The sequence below is a fragment of the Chamaea fasciata genome, unplaced genomic scaffold, assembly GCF_029207755.1.
Source record: "Chamaea fasciata isolate MVZ Bird 193981 ecotype frontalis unplaced genomic scaffold, bChaFas1.0.hap1 SCAF_2, whole genome shotgun sequence".
NCBI classification, from domain to species: domain Eukaryota; kingdom Metazoa; phylum Chordata; class Aves; order Passeriformes; family Sylviidae; genus Chamaea; species Chamaea fasciata.
Genome location: NW_027094087.1, coordinates 39,926,569 through 39,945,931, shown reverse-complemented (window position 1 = coordinate 39,945,931; position 19,363 = coordinate 39,926,569). Strand labels below are relative to the sequence as shown.

The 19,363-nt window shown below is 36.6% G+C and overlaps 1 protein-coding gene across 1 annotated transcript in view; it reads left to right on the top strand.

Moving 5' to 3' along the window:
• Positions 1-19,158, top strand: part of TRPC6 (transient receptor potential cation channel subfamily C member 6) — a 78,004-nt gene extending 58,846 nt beyond the window's left edge. Inside the window, exons 6-12 of the mRNA XM_066175736.1 lie at positions 1,292-1,519; positions 3,289-3,553; positions 4,399-4,594; positions 5,926-6,129; positions 12,511-12,594; positions 15,002-15,077; positions 15,862-19,158. Coding sequence (XP_066031833.1) covers positions 1,292-1,519; positions 3,289-3,553; positions 4,399-4,594; positions 5,926-6,129; positions 12,511-12,594; positions 15,002-15,077; positions 15,862-16,013 — 1,205 coding nt within the window. The 3' untranslated portion in view covers positions 16,014-19,158. The remainder of the gene's footprint in view (positions 1-1,291; positions 1,520-3,288; positions 3,554-4,398; positions 4,595-5,925; positions 6,130-12,510; positions 12,595-15,001; positions 15,078-15,861) is intronic.
• The last annotated feature ends 205 nt before the right edge of the window (positions 19,159-19,363 follow it).

Genomic DNA, 19,363 nt, shown 5'->3' with positions numbered 1-19,363 from the left:
CCAACTCAGGACTGAAATGACTGCCATTGAGTAGTACTTTGAGCTGACCCATTCACCTTGGTGATGTAGAACTCTTAAGCATCAGAACTTGAGCAAAGCCCTTCCAAAATATTTTAGCTGTCAGATTCTTAATTACAACTCTACTACTTTTTAGTCCAATAGGTTTTAGATGCCCAAATATTTTCAGGAACTTTGTTCTGGTTAGTTAAGTCAGTAATATGTGAGAGTTAAATTCCAGCTATGCATTCAAGAGCTTATGCATTCGAAGTGTTTTGCTTTTATGATCTCACTGTGATTGAAATTTATATACCAGCTGATACTTACAGCTTTAGAAGACCTTGGTTTTATTTATTTAATTTTAAAGCTGTTTATAAATTATTAGACTTGTGTATTATAGGAATAATATAGTACTTAGATTTCCAAAGTCTATAAATATCAATATTTTCATCTGGTAATAAAAAAGTAAATAATAATTTCTCAATTTGAAATTCTAGTTTGCTAATTTAATCCATTTTTATATCAGTGTAATGCATAAGACAGTTTATGAAAAATTGATTCATGCATACAGATGTGACATTGAATTTAGCTACTGTAATTGACATTATTCTTGTCCTTATCTGAAAATGATAAAAAGTACTTTCAATTTGATAAGTGTAAAAATTACTGACATTATTCCATTCAGTTATTAACTCTCTTTAGAATCCTAGAATTGTACTTCAGAATTATATAATTTTTATCCTGAAGAGGAAAAATGATTTTCACCATAAAAAAGCTGTCATAAGATGATACTGTACTTTTATTTTATTACTAAGGGACAGTAGTTGGGAATCAGATTCCTTTGTCTTATTGAAGAAGCAATAGGTCTGAGTCTTACTTTCATGATCATTTGTCACATATATAAGAGATTGTACCCAGAGTAATGGCAAATAAGAAATTTTGAGTTAACACTTTAGCTCTCCCACCACTATATGTTTCTGCCAGAGCATTTCTGCTCTTCTCGTCTCTTCCTGTGTCTGTAACAGATGGTAATACTCACATCCTGTTCCTCTCTTGGAAAGCTTCTGTAGTTTTACAGGAAAAAGCAGTCTGAAAGATTGTTATTATTACTCAGATGAAAGAAGTCTCGGAATATATATGAATTTGCAGGTCCATGGATTTCATTTTGTGTTTGAACTCCAATTGATCAAAGTATCTTTGAATTTCACCAAGATCATGTCCTATATATAATAAAAATATAAAACAAGCATGAAGAATAAAGAACACACTGTTTTCTCTGTTCTGTCTTACACAGGCATGATATGGTCTGAATGTAAAGAAATTTGGTCTCAAGGTCCAAAGGAATACCTGTTTGAATTATGGAATATGCTTGATTTTGGCATGTTAGCAATTTTTGCAGCATCATTTATAGCAAGGTTTATGGCATTTTGGCATGCATCCAGAGCCCAGAACATCGTTGATGCAAATATGAAAGATCTGACAAGTCCAACACTGGAGCCCAGCATAAAATACTACACCTTGGGTAAGTTGACTGCACACTTCTTGGGCCAAAACCAACCTATTTTCTTTTAATAAGTCTCCAATACCATACGTTCACAATCTAGTACTGAAAAAATTCTCACTCCTTCTCTTTCTTATCCCTATGGAAAACTGAACATGAGCCAGAAGTGCCCTGGCAGCCAGGAGGGCCAACCCTGTCCTGGGGGGCATCAGGCTCAGCATCACCAGCCAGGCAAGGGAGCAGATTGTCCTGCTCTGCTGTGAGCTGGGGCAGCCTCACCTCCAGTGCTGGGGGCAGTTCTGGGTGCCACAATATAAAAAAGACATTAAAGTATTGAAGAGTGTCCAAAGGAGAGCAACAAAGATGATGAAGGGCCTTGAGGGGAAGTCATGCGAGAAGCAGCTGATGTCACTTGGTCTGCTCAGCCTGGAGAGGAGAGGAGGCTGAGGGGAGACCTCATTGCAGTCTGCAGCTTCCTTGTGAAGGGAAGAGGAGGGGCAGGCACTGATCTCTTTCTGCAGTGACCAGTGACAGAACTTGAGGGAGTGGCCCGAAGCTGTGTCAGGGGAGGTTCAGGTTGGATATCAGGAAAAGGTTCTTTGCCCAGAGGGTGTTTGGGCACTGGAAGAGGCTCCCCAGGGCTGTGGTCACAACACCAAGCTGTCTGAGATTAAGAAGCATTTGGACAATGCTCTCAGGCACCTGGTGTGACTCCTGGAGATGGTGCTGTGCAGGGCCAGGAGCTGGACTTGATGATCCTCATGGGTCCCTTCTGACTCAGCATATTTCATGATTCTATGATTCTGATTCTATGATTCTGCTATTGGATCATAGTTCCCCCTGGCTGTGTTTGTTCATCTTTTTGTAGGCTCTTCTAGACAGCACTGAAATCATCTAATATCAAAATAAACTCACTGTCACCCACCTCTTTTCTCAGTCATTTTAATCTGTTCAATTACACAATAATGTCCTGCAAATCAGTCTGTGGTGGTGTAACCATGAACGGAGTGTACTGTAATGCAGGGACAGAACTGAGCAATGAGATGCAGGAAGTTCTTAAACCTGCTTTGGCAGCAAAGCCAATATATCCTTTATGTATGATTTGCTCAGAGACTCTATTATATTTCTTTAATATTTCTCAATCCACTCTCTTTACCAGTAAGAGATAAGAATGTTAATAAACTTGTCTGGTATATTTGGGAAGTCTTAGAAGATATTTTGCCCAAATGAGAAAAAATTAAGCACTGTTGACTTGTGTTCACTCTCAACACCACCACATCTCTCTTACCATTATTAGATATTTTTCTCTAGATACTGAATTACATCAGTTTCTGTCTCTATTCTGTTGTTCAGATACTATTTCTGAAAAGATTGCATTTTTGCATTTTCCAGACTGTAGAAAAGCAGAGCAATTAAAATGTATATATTCTGAAACACATTAAATTGTAGTCCTATAAATTCTACTGGAAAGTTATAAATTTCACAGAAGTCCTAAAAGCAACTAGTTAAGGCATTTTTTCATGTATACATGTACACTGAATTCTGCTTGGAGACCATCTGTGTATGGATAATATTAACAGTGAATATTTAATGCCAGGTTTTCTCATATGCTAGCAAACGTAACTTGATGGACAGCAGGTTGAACATGAGCCAGCAATGGGCCTGTGCAGCAAAGAAGACCAGTTGTAACCTGGGCTACATTAGGCAGAGCACTGGCAGCAAATGGTCCTGAAAGACCTCCCATGGATAAGCACATTATACTGACAGGAATTCTCAATTTTTGTTTCCAGCCAGAATAAACTGGGATCCGTCCGATCCTCAGATCATTTCTGAGGGGCTGTATGCAATTGCAGTGGTGTTGAGTTTCTCACGGATAGCCTACATCCTACCAGCCAATGAAAGCTTTGGGCCACTGCAGATATCACTCGGGAGAACCGTGAAGGACATCTTCAAGTTTATGGTGATATTTATCATGGTGTTTGTGGCTTTCATGATAGGCATGTTTAATCTCTATTCCTACTATCTGGGGGCAAAACAAAATGAAGCGTTCACCACGTAAGTACAACTGATTTAACTGCAACCTTTATTTTCTTAACAATAACTCAATAAAATACTAAATGTTCTTTGCAATGCTGCTATATTTTTGGTTGTGGCGAGCTGAGATCTCTATCAAAGTAAGAGAAAATAGGTCTTTAAACAGATGGAGATAGGAAAAAGTACCCCAGAGGGCTGGAAATACATGTATTAATTTAAATACATGTATTTCATCCTAATCAGTTTATTTATAAACTGATTAGGATGAAATACATGTATTAACTAACCTGAAAAAAAAAATCCATATTCCCACACCATGGTTTTACGCTGGAAATGTGGAATAGTAAAAGCTCAACTGGAAGGTTATGGGCCATAAGACTAATTTTTTTGAAAATTGATGATTTGCCTTTAGATACCCTATTTTCTTCATTGTTTCAGGATGTTTGTCATATTGATGGTAAAATAATTCCCAGTAAGTGAGCTAATGGTGCGATTTAAATAATTTACAGGTTACTTATTTTTAAAATTTATTTTCATATTACCAGGAAGCTTATAGCATGTAGATTAAAATAGTTAACAAGTGAATCATTGTAATATCCTTTTGAGGATGGATATATGATTCCTAAAACCATCTGATATGAATCAGATTTTTTTTTTGTCAGTCCTAAGCATTAGGATTTTTGTGTTATGAAACAGCCTGTACCCATGAAATTAGGCAGTCTACTTTTATGCACTGGGGTGGAGTTCTACATTATGATAATGGAAAAATTTGTACACTCTATGAAAATGCTAACTGGTAGTTTCTACAATAAGAATATACAGCTTTTCTTCAGTAACATATGCATGTGTCCAATTTCTCCTTTTAGTGTTGAAGAAAGTTTCAAAACATTGTTCTGGGCTATATTTGGACTCTCAGAAGTTAAATCAGTTGTTATCAATTATAAACACAAATTTATTGAAAATATTGGTTATGTTCTTTATGGAGTCTATAATGTTACCATGGTCATCGTCTTACTGAACATGCTTATCGCAATGATCAACAGTTCATTCCAGGAAATAGAGGTAAAAAGTCCATTTATGATAAAATATCACCCTATTTACTGTTACAACTAATTGTCTCAGGCTCCTGGAAAATTTTCTTGTTGACATCTGATTTAAGACAAGTACCACATAAGCTTTTGGAATATTTTAGAAGGAAATATTCATCCCAATGTTCATTTTTATTATAAAATACCTGGCAATTAGTTGGCTGCATGTGTTGGCAATAGTAAGAACCAGAATGGAATAAGAAACTACTGGTGAACTGTGTTATGTTCCTGAAGAGTATGGGCTACATGGTGTGACTTTGTGAATCTTTCATTTGCCTCATTTGGAATTACTTGATTAGTGTCCTTCTTGCATCAAGGATGTTCTGTTTCCTGTGCCTCGACGTTGCAGGCAGGTCTCCAACATGCTGTGTTCTTCTTTCATTGAAACAAAGTGTTGTTCTAGACCTCTGCAGTGAACAAAACTTTACTTGGCAAAGTAATCAGCAGGGCTACTGAATTCCAGCATGACCTTTTGCATTCCATGGGAAACAGAGGGCTAAATCATTATCACTGCTTAGGAAAAAAGTAAGCAGATCTCCAGGAGCTGGGCCATCCCAGGCTTTCCTAGGGGATGCTCCTGCCAAAGCAGCAAACTCAGGTTTGACTCCACTTTGGTCCCACATTCTGGGCGCTGACTGGGGGCCGTAGTATTGCCAAGCTAGAGCAAGAACAATACATTGTCTAGGGAGGTTCACATTCTTCTAGATCAGGGGGCCACAGGGCAAATCTGTCAGGTTTGGAGCATTAAAAATACAGTGACGGGGCAAAGCAGCTTCTAGAAACAGGTGCAGCAATATTGAGTCATGACCTTGAACTGATGTCAGTCCTTTCTGCAGAAAACCCTCTTAAACTTTACAGGGAGAAATAAAGTGAGTGTTTTGGTGATCGTAAATGATAAACATAAACCATGGTGATGATAGTATACCTGGTTTAATCATATATTCCAGCAAATGGAAGGAATTAGGTAAGAATCACCTCATCTTTTTTAACTTCATGTTGAAAGTTACGGAGTCTGTAGACTAGTAATAGAGTCTGTCATTGTGATCCTGTATTGCAGGCTATTAGCACTCACTCTGGAATAAACACTGCTTAAGTTAAATCCATTCTGTTCTTCTGCAATTGCATTATTTTAAATGGATTAAGGAGAACAATTCCATTCATTGACGTTTTGGTTTTCATAGATCTTGATCTCTTTGAGATTTACTTCACCAATTACACTTAAAACACACATAAAATATAGCTAGAGCATGCTCAATAGTCAAAGTGGTATTAACAGTACCTTAACTGCTTGTTTCTGTTTTACAGGATGATGCTGATGTAGAATGGAAATTTGCAAGGGCTAAACTTTGGTTTTCTTACTTTGAAGAAGGGAGAACTCTTCCAGTACCCTTCAACTTAGTGCCAAGCCCAAAATCTTTGCTGTATCTCCTAATCAGAATCAAAAAATGTATTTCTAAACCATTTTTGTGCCAAAAGAAGAGCTTTCAGGAAGATGCAGAGATGAACAAGGTAATTATATCATATATATACTGACTGCTAATTTTAGAAGATAAAGTGAATTTTAACTTCATTTTTAGTATTGTCCTGCTTTACTCATTAATTTCCCAACATGCTTAATTCATACTGAAGTCAGACACTAATGGGGGAGAGTAGAATAGAGTAGAATGGAATGGAATGGAATGGAATGGAATGGAATGGAATGGAATGGAATGGAATGGAATAGAATAGAATAGAATAGAATAGAATAGAATAGAATAGAATAGAATAGAATAGAATAGAATAGAATAGAATAGAATAGAATAGAAGTGTTAAGATCTCTGCTAAAGTTCAGGTCCAGTAACGTTTCCTGCTTTCCCCTTATCTGCAAGTCATTTTAGCATCTAGATGGTCAGACAGATTTTACTTTTCATAAATACACACCTGCATTTTCCAGTCACCATCTGTTCTTGCATGTGCTCCAAGAAGTTCCATTTTTCATTCTATTATTTTGCCAGTTATTTAAGGGAGGTTGAGTGGCCCAGGCTTGCTCAGATCATAATTTTGACCTTTTTTGAAGATGGATCTGACATTTGCCTTTCTCCAGCTTTTGGGGACCTCTCTCAATACTCGTGGTCTTTCAGAGATGATAGCACATTTGCAAGGGGTGCATCAGCTCTCTCAGATGTTACCTACCTGTGGATGTAGCACTCTGGACTTGCCTGGGTCAAGTTCTTCCTGTCTCCTCAAATTCCTTCACTAAGCACAGAGGTCTGAGAGACTGTCAATGAAGCCTGAGGCAAAAAAAGACATCAAGTCCCTCATTCTTACCTTCATCCAACTTTCACTTATATCCCCTTCCCCACTGATCAATAGGCCTGCATTTTCCTTATTCTGCCTTGCATTGCTGTTGTACCAATAGAAGTGCTTACTGCCCTTGCAGACGTCAGCTGAAGACAAGCTTTGCCTTTCCTAATGCCACCCTCACATGCCTGGGCAGTTTCGAAGTTTCCCCTTGGTAGCCTGTCTCTGCTTCCACTGAAAATGCCCCTTGCTTTTATTGTAAAATATTTTGTTACCTGTTTTACTTACACGGCTTCAGTAAAAAGCACTTGATTTGATTCATTGGACTTGCTTTAAGAGTTTGTAGTCGGTGTATTTTTCCTGCACTGTCTTGGTATAAATCAAATCAATTGCTTTAGAAGAACATGGAATGTTAGGTGGTATTGGAGAAGTAAAGACTGGCACTATTCTAGCACTATTATGATGTGCTAGGAAAGAAGAGTTGTGCAAGGCAGCTGATCAGATGTAGTGAGTAGAAAGGTGAGCATGTGCTAACATACGCCAAAAGAAAAAAAGTAAGTTAAGATTTGTCATGGTGGCAAAACATAATTTTCTTCAATGGACTTTTAAATGTGGAAGGATCTTTATTAAAATAGGCTGTGGTCTGAGCAGAGGCCTGTTCAAAGTTTGGAGTTCTTGAGTCTGTAGTATTAGTCATTAGCCATTATGTAGCCATTAGACTAGGGACCAGTAAAGAATTTATGGTCATCTATCAGTTCTCTGTCACCAGTGTGACCAGCACATTTTCACACTTACTAGTTGAAGAGTAAAAGAGAAAAAATGCTCACAATCGTAGAAAGAAAAAAATGGAGTTTTAGGGAAAAATCCTGTGCCTCGGGGTAAGTTTATACAGTTTGTGAAAACAAATATGAGTATTAAAAGCACTGTTGTGGGAATACATGAGACTGAGAGTAAGACAGACTTAATTAGCATAGCTAGTCTGGTGACTAGGATGCCATGGTAAGGACAAACAGAACTTTGAGCTTATGAAAAGATGGGAGTAAACCTGCTTAAAAGAAGAGATTCAATCAACCCCCTATGATAAAGATGTTGTAAAATGCATAAGTTGCTTGTATGATCTTTTAACGTAATTATTGTAGTAGAAATTATTAACCTTACTGAAATGGTATATAAATTCTTAAAAAACCTGAGTAAAATCGAATTCTGATCATGAATCAGTCTTCCTGTCTCTCCCTCAATCGCCAATACACTGTCACCAAAGTCCAAACTGTTACTAAGTTCAACTGTCTCATCCCTACTACCAGTAATTTTTCTACTGTTTCACAGATCTCACTTCATTTTATTTGAGAAACCTAATCCTAATGTATTTAAGACCTGAAAGAAATGATACTGCATTTGCTGAGGTTTTTAATGAATCTGACATTTGCAGAACTTTTCATCAGACTGCCTGATGCAACCTGATTTTAAAACCTCTGTGAGTGGTAAAGTCATCACTAAAATATTGTGCATTTGAGGATATACATATAAACTTAAAATTGAGTGGTGGTGGAAAACAGCAAATGGTTCTTTTCCTAATTCACTTACTCTGTGAATTTGAAAAGCAGATAAGTAGGTTTTAAGCTTGTTTATGACATTTTAGCATGAAATTTATGTTCCCATTAAACAGGTACTGTTGTAAGTCCCATTTATACAGCCTAAGAAAAGAAGATGTATTTTTGTCATTCCATTCAAACCTAGAAATTCATGTTTTCTAGCATGTTTCTAGAAAGGTGCAAAGTGTGATAATTACCAGTTCTACATGAAACAGTAGCAGGTTTGTCAGCTTTTACAGGAGTCCCTCTGAAAGAGCTGTAGGGATGCAAATGTTGTTTATCAGATTCCTTCCTAACACTGAATTAATTTAAAGTCTTCAAATATTAATGCATTACACTCAGTACAGATTTTAGTATAACTAATCCTGAATGAAATGTGCTTACTCCCCAGCCAAAGCAGCTGTAAAACTGCAAATCAAATTAAAAAAAAAAAAAAAAAGAAAAAGCTTTTACCTTGAAAAACACAAAGCGTCTGAGTCGTATTTATTCATTTCTCAGGTTTTGCAGCAGGCTCTGGGAGATAATTACATTTTTATTTAGCTTTTGGGCTGCCAAATGCTGTGGAGCTGACTTTGTCTGAGATGCTGCCATCCTGTAAACTTCCAATGAGTAGCTAAAGTGGTTTTGTGTTACCTTTTGATCCATTTTTGACGATTCGTTGTTGAGGCTGTCATGGCATCTTCTCAGTGGCACTCTCAGGCTTTTGGGATTCTGACTTTTGATTCATTTAGTGCTGAGCAGGTTGATGCTGCTGTGACTGCTGAGCAAGGAGCTACCTGTGCAGGGAGCTGCTATAAATAAAATGAGCTGTGGAAAGATAAGGAAAGATTTGGCAAGACCAGACCCAGGACTTGATGGCTGTGTTTGTGCTAATAAAATGTGGGTAACTTATCCGGGTATTGAGGCCAATTCAGGAATGACTGCCCTATTCAGGCAGTTTTCCTCACAAAATAGGAAACCATTTCAGTTGTTCCAAACTGTGCCTAGGAAGATAGAAGGTTGTTCTGGTGTATGTCCTACATGGGAGGACAGTAAAATTGCATTGCAGTGCCTAATAACGTTAACACACACTTGAGTTTACTGATTCAGACCCAGCCTGTGGGTTGTTCTGCTGCAGAGCCTCAATCTTCTCAGTGCAAAAGCAGCAGCAGCTTTGGAGTGAGTGTGAAGACAAGCATTAGGGTGGGAAGGAAGGAAATTCTACTCCTAGATCCAGCTCTGCTATTATTGCTAGCAGAAAATGAAGCCAGATGCTGTCAGTGCTAAACAGCAAGTAATTTACATAGATGTGTTTGAAGTGAAGTACATCAGAAATTACTTTCCTGAGACATATCTAAATACAGTAATAAAGACTGAAGATGTTTTCTTTCAGTCTGTTGATTAAAACTGATAGATTTCTTGTTTCAGGCTAGGATTGGCATTTTAAACATCGAGTGAGAAACTCAAACCAATAAAAGGCAGAAAGAAATGGAGACAAAGGAGAGTTTAAAAAAAAAACAAAAACAAAAACAACCAACCAAACCCAAAACTACTTTGACTTCAATTCTAAATTTAAAAATTGCCTTGAGATTGAAAAAGTTTATTGTTCAAGTGCCACAGAACTTGTTCTTCTTCCTGAGCTAAAAATCAGCAGTGAGAGATGATACATTTAAATTTTGTTCTTTAAACATGGCCCTACAAAAAAGAAGTAAGGGATAAATATTTATTCAAGTAGCTTTAAGCTCTCATTCAAACAAGAAAAATATGTTAACTTTAACCGTCCTAGTGTAAAACAGTGTTTCTGAAATTTTCACGAATGATATCTGGTTATAGGAGCACAAACTGAGTCACTTTCTGGGAACCCTCCCTTCTGATCCAAGAAAGTACAATTTTTTGGAATTGAAAGGAGATAGCAGCTTCTGATTCAAGACATCAATATTGTTCACAACAAAACAGCTACCATAATTTAATTACTATTCTGATCGCATTGAATTTTAAGTAACACAAGAAAATAACAAAATGAGAGGCAAGTTTAAAGATGAAGGTGTTTTCGAAGAGCAATGATCCATGTATCCTGCATTTCATATTTCACACAACATTCTAGGAGAAGAGTTATTTTTGTTGGGATTTGTTTTATTTCATTACATCATTTCCCCTCTGGTTACTCATGTTCAATAAATGTTAACTTAAAAATACAAATTCTAGGTCAATGTGACAGGCTGAGTGTACTCGAGTAATAATTTTGGAGAAAGAAAAAAGCCATAGGCAGAAAGCTTAAAGAGAGTTTAAAGAGAGCTTAAAGAGAGTTAAAAAATGTTATTAGATGTTATAATGAAATCTTGGCAGTCTCTGCCACCAAGTGGTCATTCAGCAATTTACAGTAGCTCTTGTTTCTGGTACACATAAGAAGATCTAATGAAGTTACACAACTTCTGATTTACTTGCCAGCTTTCAAGGTGCACTCTGTAGCTAATTAAAAGTACATTATTATCTTAAGAAATGTGCTGGAGGGTGAATGTTAAGATAAAGGCATTACAGTGAGCTTGGTGTTACAAGTTTGCAGTGTCATAACTCATCTCACCACATATTACCAATTTTGCTATTTCAAGTGAAAATCAAATTGCAGTTAAGCGATGGATTAACTTTTGAGGTTAACCAACGTAACATAAGTTTGAAACTGGTAACCGGCATGACACATTGCTTTTAAAACATGTAGTAAAATACATAGTAAATACCCAAGGCAACTTTCTTCTGCTGCTGCAGAGAAAGCATGGTCTTACTCTTATTCTACTATATTATTTCCAAAAATGGTGCATGAGAAATCCAGTAGTTGAAATAGCAGGAAGATTGTTTTCCTCTTTTAACCCAGCATTATACATGAAGCCCAAGAGAGTATAATCACTTCTAAAATCCTGAAAAACTTAGTGATTACATAGTGATTGTGTAAGCTCACTAGCCATTATTTATTATAAATCAGATATGTAGTTTAAATTAAAACATTTTGATAAGATTATGTTTTTTAATATATATTCAGAATATCTGAAGTGGCTTTATTCAAGCTTGAAGAAAGAGTAACTTGCCCTTTGTATACATCATTAATTTCCATCCACATGTTGATTAATATATAAGAGAAATATTAATTGCTTTATATGTTTTACACTATTTATCTTCTATCATTAGTTTTGCTAGTCAAATGAACATAGTATGAATAGATAAATAATGGGGTTTTTTTAAAGTATGGGCAAATAGACTTGGGAATCCTTCTAAAGAACAATAAAATTCCCAAATTCAGTATATACTTTATATTAATTGCTAATGAATATATTTTAACAATAGATATAATCAATTTTTGTAGCAACATACAAGCCTGATCTAACAGAAGGTGTCCCTGCCAATGGCAGGGGCATTGGACTACCTGTTTTTAGATGTCCTTTCCAAGACAAACCATTCTGTGATTCTATGGAATGTTAAACAAAACCTAGCAGTCTTTAAATTATTCCCAGTGTACAGCTGTGTAAGCGTCAAATCCTGCACTACTTTTGTCCCCAACAAATTATATCCCAGCATATCCCACAGAGTATTTAACAGGCTTCAAAGTGCCCCAGTCTGCTTATCAGTAGATGCTCCATATATTAGGATGCAACACAGAGAGGAGGCTCAATGGAAGTACAAAATGATCCCACAGGATATGAGAAACTGCACTGATAGTACCACCTTTTGAAACAGTAAAAAATTTTGTTAGATCATGAATAATTTCAGGGAACTGAGTTTTTAGTGGCAGTCCCGCTTATTCCTCATCCAGATCCATCATGATCTGTATTTCTAGCCCTACTACTTCTTGAACTGGCCCTGATCTTTATCTGAAGTAATACCACTTGTTTTACAGTTTCTGTTCACTCTTACTGCAGCCCAGTCATTCAGCTTTAGTCCTAGTTCACCATTTTGTGATGCCTTAGGTTTTCTGTCATAGGATATATACATGAGATATACATATTGATCTTCTATTTATTTTGTACTATAAATAATGTTTCCATTTCAGCTTGGTCAAAGGAAGCAATCGAGTATAAGAAGCTCAGATGAAATCCACTTAAACAGTTTAAACAATCCTCCAAGACAATACCAGGTAAAAACCAGTTTATTTTTAAGTAAAATCAAGAAGTAGTAGAACTGGCAGACTGATGGCATGAGGACAGTTTTGAATTTGTGCTAAACAACATGAGTTAAGAATAAATACACAGACCTTGTATATATCAGAAATAAACGAAATGGTTTAGGTATTTGCTGCACAATTTAAGGGTGTTTTTCTCTCCTCTTTGTTTCTTTAATGGTACCCTTATAGTGCAATACATTAATGTGTTTTAGAAAAATGTTTTTGATTTTAGAGTTGAGTCCTCAGCTGCGCAATGTGAATTGAGAAAACCAAAAATAAACCCCAAATCTTCCCATTCCTTTTGCTGAGGCAGATCAGCTTATTGTGGCACACCTTTACATAACAAATGCCGTAAGCACTGCAAGTATCTGTCAGCCTTTATCCTATCAATGCAGTCTGCTTTTCCTTTGCCTCCTAAACAACTGCAGTGAGCCTTTGTGCAGTTAAGTATAAAGAGACCCAACACAGTCCACATAAATATCTGCTATTCTGGTCTAGAAACTGCTTTTTTCCTTCTTGTAATACTACAAAGTGGGTAAAAAGGAAGAAGCAATAACTGCCTGGGCAATATAAAAAGACAATATGAATGAAAAAGGGTATGGAAAACAAGTATGCTTTATTGACCACAAGACAGAAAAGGAGATTTTCCCTTGGGCAGGCTAGCTCTGCTCCACTTTTGTGTTATGCAGTGTCTACACGAACCTGTTCCAAAAACTTGCTGACTTTTTCACAGCCAATTTCATTATGATGCAGGGGTAGATACTAAGATTAAAAATCTACCCCATAAACATGTAGTGTGGCTTCGTATTTGAAACATTCTTGGATTATTATAATAAACAGTACAGCTGCTGACTTTGCAAGCGTGACTGTAGTGATGGCCTGGGACCACTAATCTGGGATGACTCACCTCAAAACCAGCTCTGGTCAGCTCTGTTATTGTGAAGACAAAAGCAGACATATAAATCTATGAATGTTTTATATCTTAAAATGGAAAAGAAAAAGTATTTTGTTGTCAGGATCTACCCCCTATGAAAATATTGAACCCAAAGGCAGAAAAACATATCCTAGAACCTACTTGGATACCTTGTTCTTTTTAAAGTATTTTGAACTAATGAGAGAATCAGGGCCAGAATTAATTTTTTCCTTGAAAGGTAACATTTACAATAAATTGGCTGGCCTAGGTTCCTCTTATTATTAGCAGAGAGGTTGGTCATCCTCATGGTGTAAGCTATTTGATCAATTTTAGTTGTCTCAGATGAACTGTGCTCTCAGGTTTGTTCATTTTATCCATAGAAGGAAATAAAGGTGACAGATACATGTATTTACATTAGAAAGTCTTTGATTAGATGAGTCCCAACTGAGATACTTAAGTGACTTAGAATTTTGGATCCCATTTTCTCTAAGCAATCCCTACACTGGGAAAACATAACCTAGCAAATATATCAAAATAGGTTTAGCAATTAGCACTGCTAAGCAGGGTCATTATCATCTTTGGGTAGCAATAAAGGCCAGATGGCTTCATCTACTTCGAGATCAAAGGTGCAACTGTATTAATAGTTCTTACAAGCTCCAGTAGTAGGTTAAGGCTTGTGAATTATAACATTAATAAGATTGTCTTTAGTTCTCTAATTTTCAAGTATATATATATATATATATATATGCAGAATCATAAAGGTTAAATATCACCTCTAGATGAATCAGAGATTTTTGCATTCAATTTCTTTAATCTGTCAAGTCCTTCACTGAAGTATCTGAATGCAACAGAAGGTAACAGAGGTGTCATAATTTAACCCCATCTGTCAACTAAGTACCACACAGTTGCTTACTCACTGTCCCCACACTGCCCCTTCCAACTGCATGAGATGAGCGGGAAAATCATAAAAGGTGAAACTTGTGAGTTGAGATAATAATATTTCACTAATGTAAATAAAGCAAAAATATTAAAAATAGTAGTTGTGGTAGTAGCAGTAGTAATGAAAAGGAGAGATAGAGGAGCTGTGATCACCCCTCAAGGTCAAGCCTCCCCCAGTTTCTATACTGAGCATGATGCTCTATGGTATGAAATATTCCTCTGACCAGCTTGGTTCAGCTGTCCCAACCATTCTCCCTCCCAGCTTCGTGTGCTCAGTAGCAGAGCCTGAGGCATTGAAAGGTCCTCACCTTTGGGTAATCACTGCTCAGCAACAACTAAAACAACAGTGTATTATCAATACTGTTCTCATACTAACCCAAAACTCACACTCTACCAGCCACTAAGAGGAAAATGAACTCTGTCCCAGCTGGAACCAGGACAAGAGCGCTTATTTTGAAATGTCATAACAATGCTAGTCCAACTAAGAAAACTCTTTCTTTCCTTTCTTTCTTTCTTTCTTCTCTGCAGAAAATAATGAAGCGTCTTATTAAAAGATATGTGTTGAAAGCTCAGATAGATAAGGAAAGTGATGAAGTCAATGAAGGTGAGTATGTTGATGAATTGTATGTTTCATCAGAGAATCAAACCAAACTAAAGTGGTTACATATTTCCAAAATACATAATCCACTTGACATGTTTACAGGTGCAAGAGGTAAGATTAGCATGCTATGGAAGAGGAGATGGGATTTCTGTCTCTTCTCTCCCATCAGAAACTATCACTGATCTGACAAGCTTTAAAACATGTTGCTATGTCTAGTAATAATAGAATCATAGAATAGTTTGTTTTGGAAGGGCCTTTAAAGATCATCCAGTTCCTTAAGGGTCTGGTGGGCTGGGCAGTGCTGGATTAATGATTGGATTCAGTGATCTTAGAGGTCTTTTCCAACCAAAATGATTCCGTGATTATGATTCTGCAGTCTCTCTTGCAGCAGAACAGCATCTTCCATTGAATAGATCATGTGAGTTTCTTGAACTCGTGGTCTCTCACACTTTTGCCTTCAGATTTGTTTGCTTCCTGAACTGCATCTTTATATTCCTATCCCCAAGACAGCATTCCACTGAGGTTAGCTCAGCTGGTCAGAGCATGGTGCTAACATCAAGATTTTGAGTTTAATTCCTGTGTGGGCCATTCACTTAAAAGATGGACTCATTGATCATTGTGGGTCCGTTCCAACTCAGACTATCCTATGATTCACCAGTGGGCAGCAGAATATCTGCTTCTGTTTCAACAACGAAATACAGAGAAAAAACATGATAATTGTGAGATATTTGGATGTGCTGGGGTTTTTTTGTATCTTATTATTGTGATATTTTAAAATCTGTTACAGGTGAATTGAAGGAAATTAAACAGGACATCTCAAGTCTCCGGTATGAGCTCCTTGAGGAAAAATCTCAGAATTCTGAAGATCTGGCGGAACTTATACGGAAGCTTGGGGAAAAACTGTCACTTGACTCTAAGGAAGACGAAAGCAAGAGATAACCGAAATAAGATACGCAACAGAATGTTAACAATTCACTTAAAGCCATATTTCTGTTTTCCTCAAATCTAGCTTACATTTCCAAAAAAGATTCAGAAATTAAATCATTCCAATTCTTTATTGAAAAAACACAGTGGCAAATCCTCTAGGTCTACAGTTTAGAGGCCATACCACTTCAGTAAAGATATTTATTCTTTACCTGCTGAAGAATAGTTGATCTGAGATAATTTAAATACTCAATTCACCTCTTAGAATTCCAGTGGAATCTTGATAAGCCCAGTCAAGAAAGATTAAAAGCATAGATCTAAACTTTTCATATGTTAACTGTTTATTTTTTGCAAATTTCCTTTTGGAAGCATTCTTACATATATTTTAGTGAAGCAAAAGAGAAGAATCCAGGCTTTTATATATATCAAAATATACTGAATTTTTCCAGTATTCCCAACTAGCAAAAAAAAAAAAAAGCTACCTGCCTTTCTTAAAAATGTGTGGGATATTAAAATAAACTTATGAACATTTCCATATAGAGATAGATATTAGGACACTCTGAGCACTGTGTTGTACTTTTCCCTACTGATTCCTATCAGCACTAGACTATCCTGCAAGATACCTAGGTTCCAGTGGAAGTTAGTGCATTAAGAAAGAAATATTTTTCACCAAGTTTGTTGAAAAGCTTATTCTGAGGCTGGGAGGCTGGAAGAAAACCTTCTTTAATCCAAAATAATTAACCCTTGATGCCAAATCTGTTTCAGAATTCCCAAGTTCTCCAGCCTTTATGTCTTGAACTGAACCTCCCAAACTGCGGGTTAGGGGTTTGAATGTAACATTTTTAATTGAAGTGGAAGATACTAAAATGTTAGGTGCAAACCTTTCTTTGGATTCTGGGAATGTCATGCATGGGGGACCATGTTTCTCTGTGTTAAACCTGTTTAAATGATTAAATTTGCTTCAGACATATAAACAGCAAATAGAACAATCTTGTTGCAAAAAATTATGAAATCTCATCTTCTATGGATTTGCACCCCTTGTCCTTTTTACCACTGGTGAAAGCTCAGTTCTTGTGCTGTATTCTTTATGACTCTTTAAATGAAGAATCTTCACTCCATGTGGTATGGAAAGCCAACAGTTTTACCCTGCCCACTGCAATAATAAAAAGTCTCTTTTGGTTAAACTGCAGATGAGATATCCCATGCTCTGTCTGGGGGTTTGTTATGTAATAATGTCCATGCAGGACAATCAGCTGGTTTCCATCTTTCCAGATAGAAACAGTATGAATTCCATGTAATTTTTCCCTTGGTTAAAACAGTAATTTGTGTTTCTCTCTCTGGACAGTCACTAATTCTGGAAGTGTTATAAATATACATTACATTGGGCATCTCTGCTTCTCTTTAAGCTTTTTTTTGAGATTAGTGAAAGGGCTGTGAAAAATTATAACACGGTGTTATACATAATTATACATCAAGGTGTATAACACAACTGTAAAAGACTTGTGTGAAACAAGACTTAAAAGACTTGTCAGTAATTGCTTTAAAAATAGCTTTGTGAAACTTATTTACTGTGGAATGTATTAGAATGTTTCTGCCTCTCCCTTTCAGGCTGGAGATGATTTTTAATGGGTCTAGATTAGTTTCCAGCTGGATTTATTGATAGTTCTTTTTTTTAAAATTTTTGCTGGAATCACTGTGTATTTTCAGGGAAAAAAACCCCCATATTTTAGAATGGGTTTTGAAATCACTTGGAGACAGGTGGAGGTAGGGCACTGAGGCCAGTCTGCCTCTGCGTGTTTGTCATGCTTTGGAGGAAGTGCTTGGCATGAAAGTTTAGCCAAAAATGGAGTATGGGGAGCAGTGTTTGTCCTGTGGGCCTCAGGTGTAGTGAACTCAGGGTTTAGAAACTTCTGAGGCTTCTTCCTCTGAGGGAGAAGAAGGAAAGTGAGGATTCAAAGGTAGTAGAGCACAGGCAGTTGGTGTGACCTCAAGCTGGAAAGCAGCATGACAGTAACTTCAGTGCATTTTGGCTCCTGGATGGTTCCTGGCCACCTCCCTTGGCCAGCCAGGACTGGCCTCTGAATTGGAGTTCCACCTGAGTATTTTGGGCCTGGTTTTCTGAAAGAGTGGGCAATTGATTCAGCTCCATTGAATGGCTGTGCTAGAGGCCATGCTGCTCAAAGTGCATCTTCCATCTGAGAGAAACTCTTCAGGAAATCTGTTGGTCAGAATCTGAGGTAACAGGGATGGTCAATGTTCACTTCCAGTAATCAAAAGTGTTAATTTTTGGTCATTTTAATACACAAGTTGGATCTGCTATAGTGCTCATTGATGGTAAACCCTCACTGTCCATAAACCCAGTGAAAGGAAATGCATATACAGAGTTTGAGATCAAGGCACTTTTAAAGTGAAGATTTTTATTACAGAGGTAAAATGTACACTGTGAATTTGTTTAAACCCAAAATTTGATGTACCTTAAAACTATAAGATCGTAATGTATATATTGTATTACATGAAGAAAATACGTAAGGATTTTTTAATCATTGAAGATATTTTATATGTAGTTATTACTCATGGAAAAAATTTGTTAAATATATTTGAAGAGGTCTTTTGCCAAATGTAGTGTGACAAGCAATGTAGTATTTAAAATGAGCACAATACCAAATATATTATCCTGATTAAAAAAAATTAAATGTACCAGACTAAAAATGCCTTTGTGATCCATTGTATGAACATTATGATATTTCACTGGGAACCTTTGGCTGCTCCTGCTTGGAAGACTGATATGGTAAAATTCTTTCATTTGCTAACAACACTAATATTAAAAAAAAACCCATTTCAATGAAGGAACAAGGGTCTTTTCATACTTAATTAGACTCGGGGCCAAGTATTTTGTCTCCTGTGACTGTGTCTGATGCTAGATGTTTCAGAACATCTGCATAACAGATAATTTTCACCTAACATAGTTCTCCTTTTGGTTACTAATAAAACAATAATTTGATGAGGAAGTATTTCCAGATTTTTTTGTAAATTATTAGAATAACAAGAGAGTCTTGCTACCTACTTAATTGTTTCTTTAAACCTTGTTAATTACTTGAGCTCAGCAATTCCAATTCTGTAGCAGCAAGTTCCACATCTAAACCAGGCCTGACATGAAGTATTGCCTCTATATATATTTTTTCCCCTGAGTATTTCTTAAGCTTGAATTATGAAATATGGTGAGTAGATTTTGTCATCCCTTAGAGAATCTCTTTTCTGTTCACCTAAATGTATTTCACTAAAAGTTATGGAAGGACTTGAGAACCTTTGAAGAGAAGAAAATGAATTAAGAAAATCCCCAAATCAATGTCTGTCCAAGATTTTCT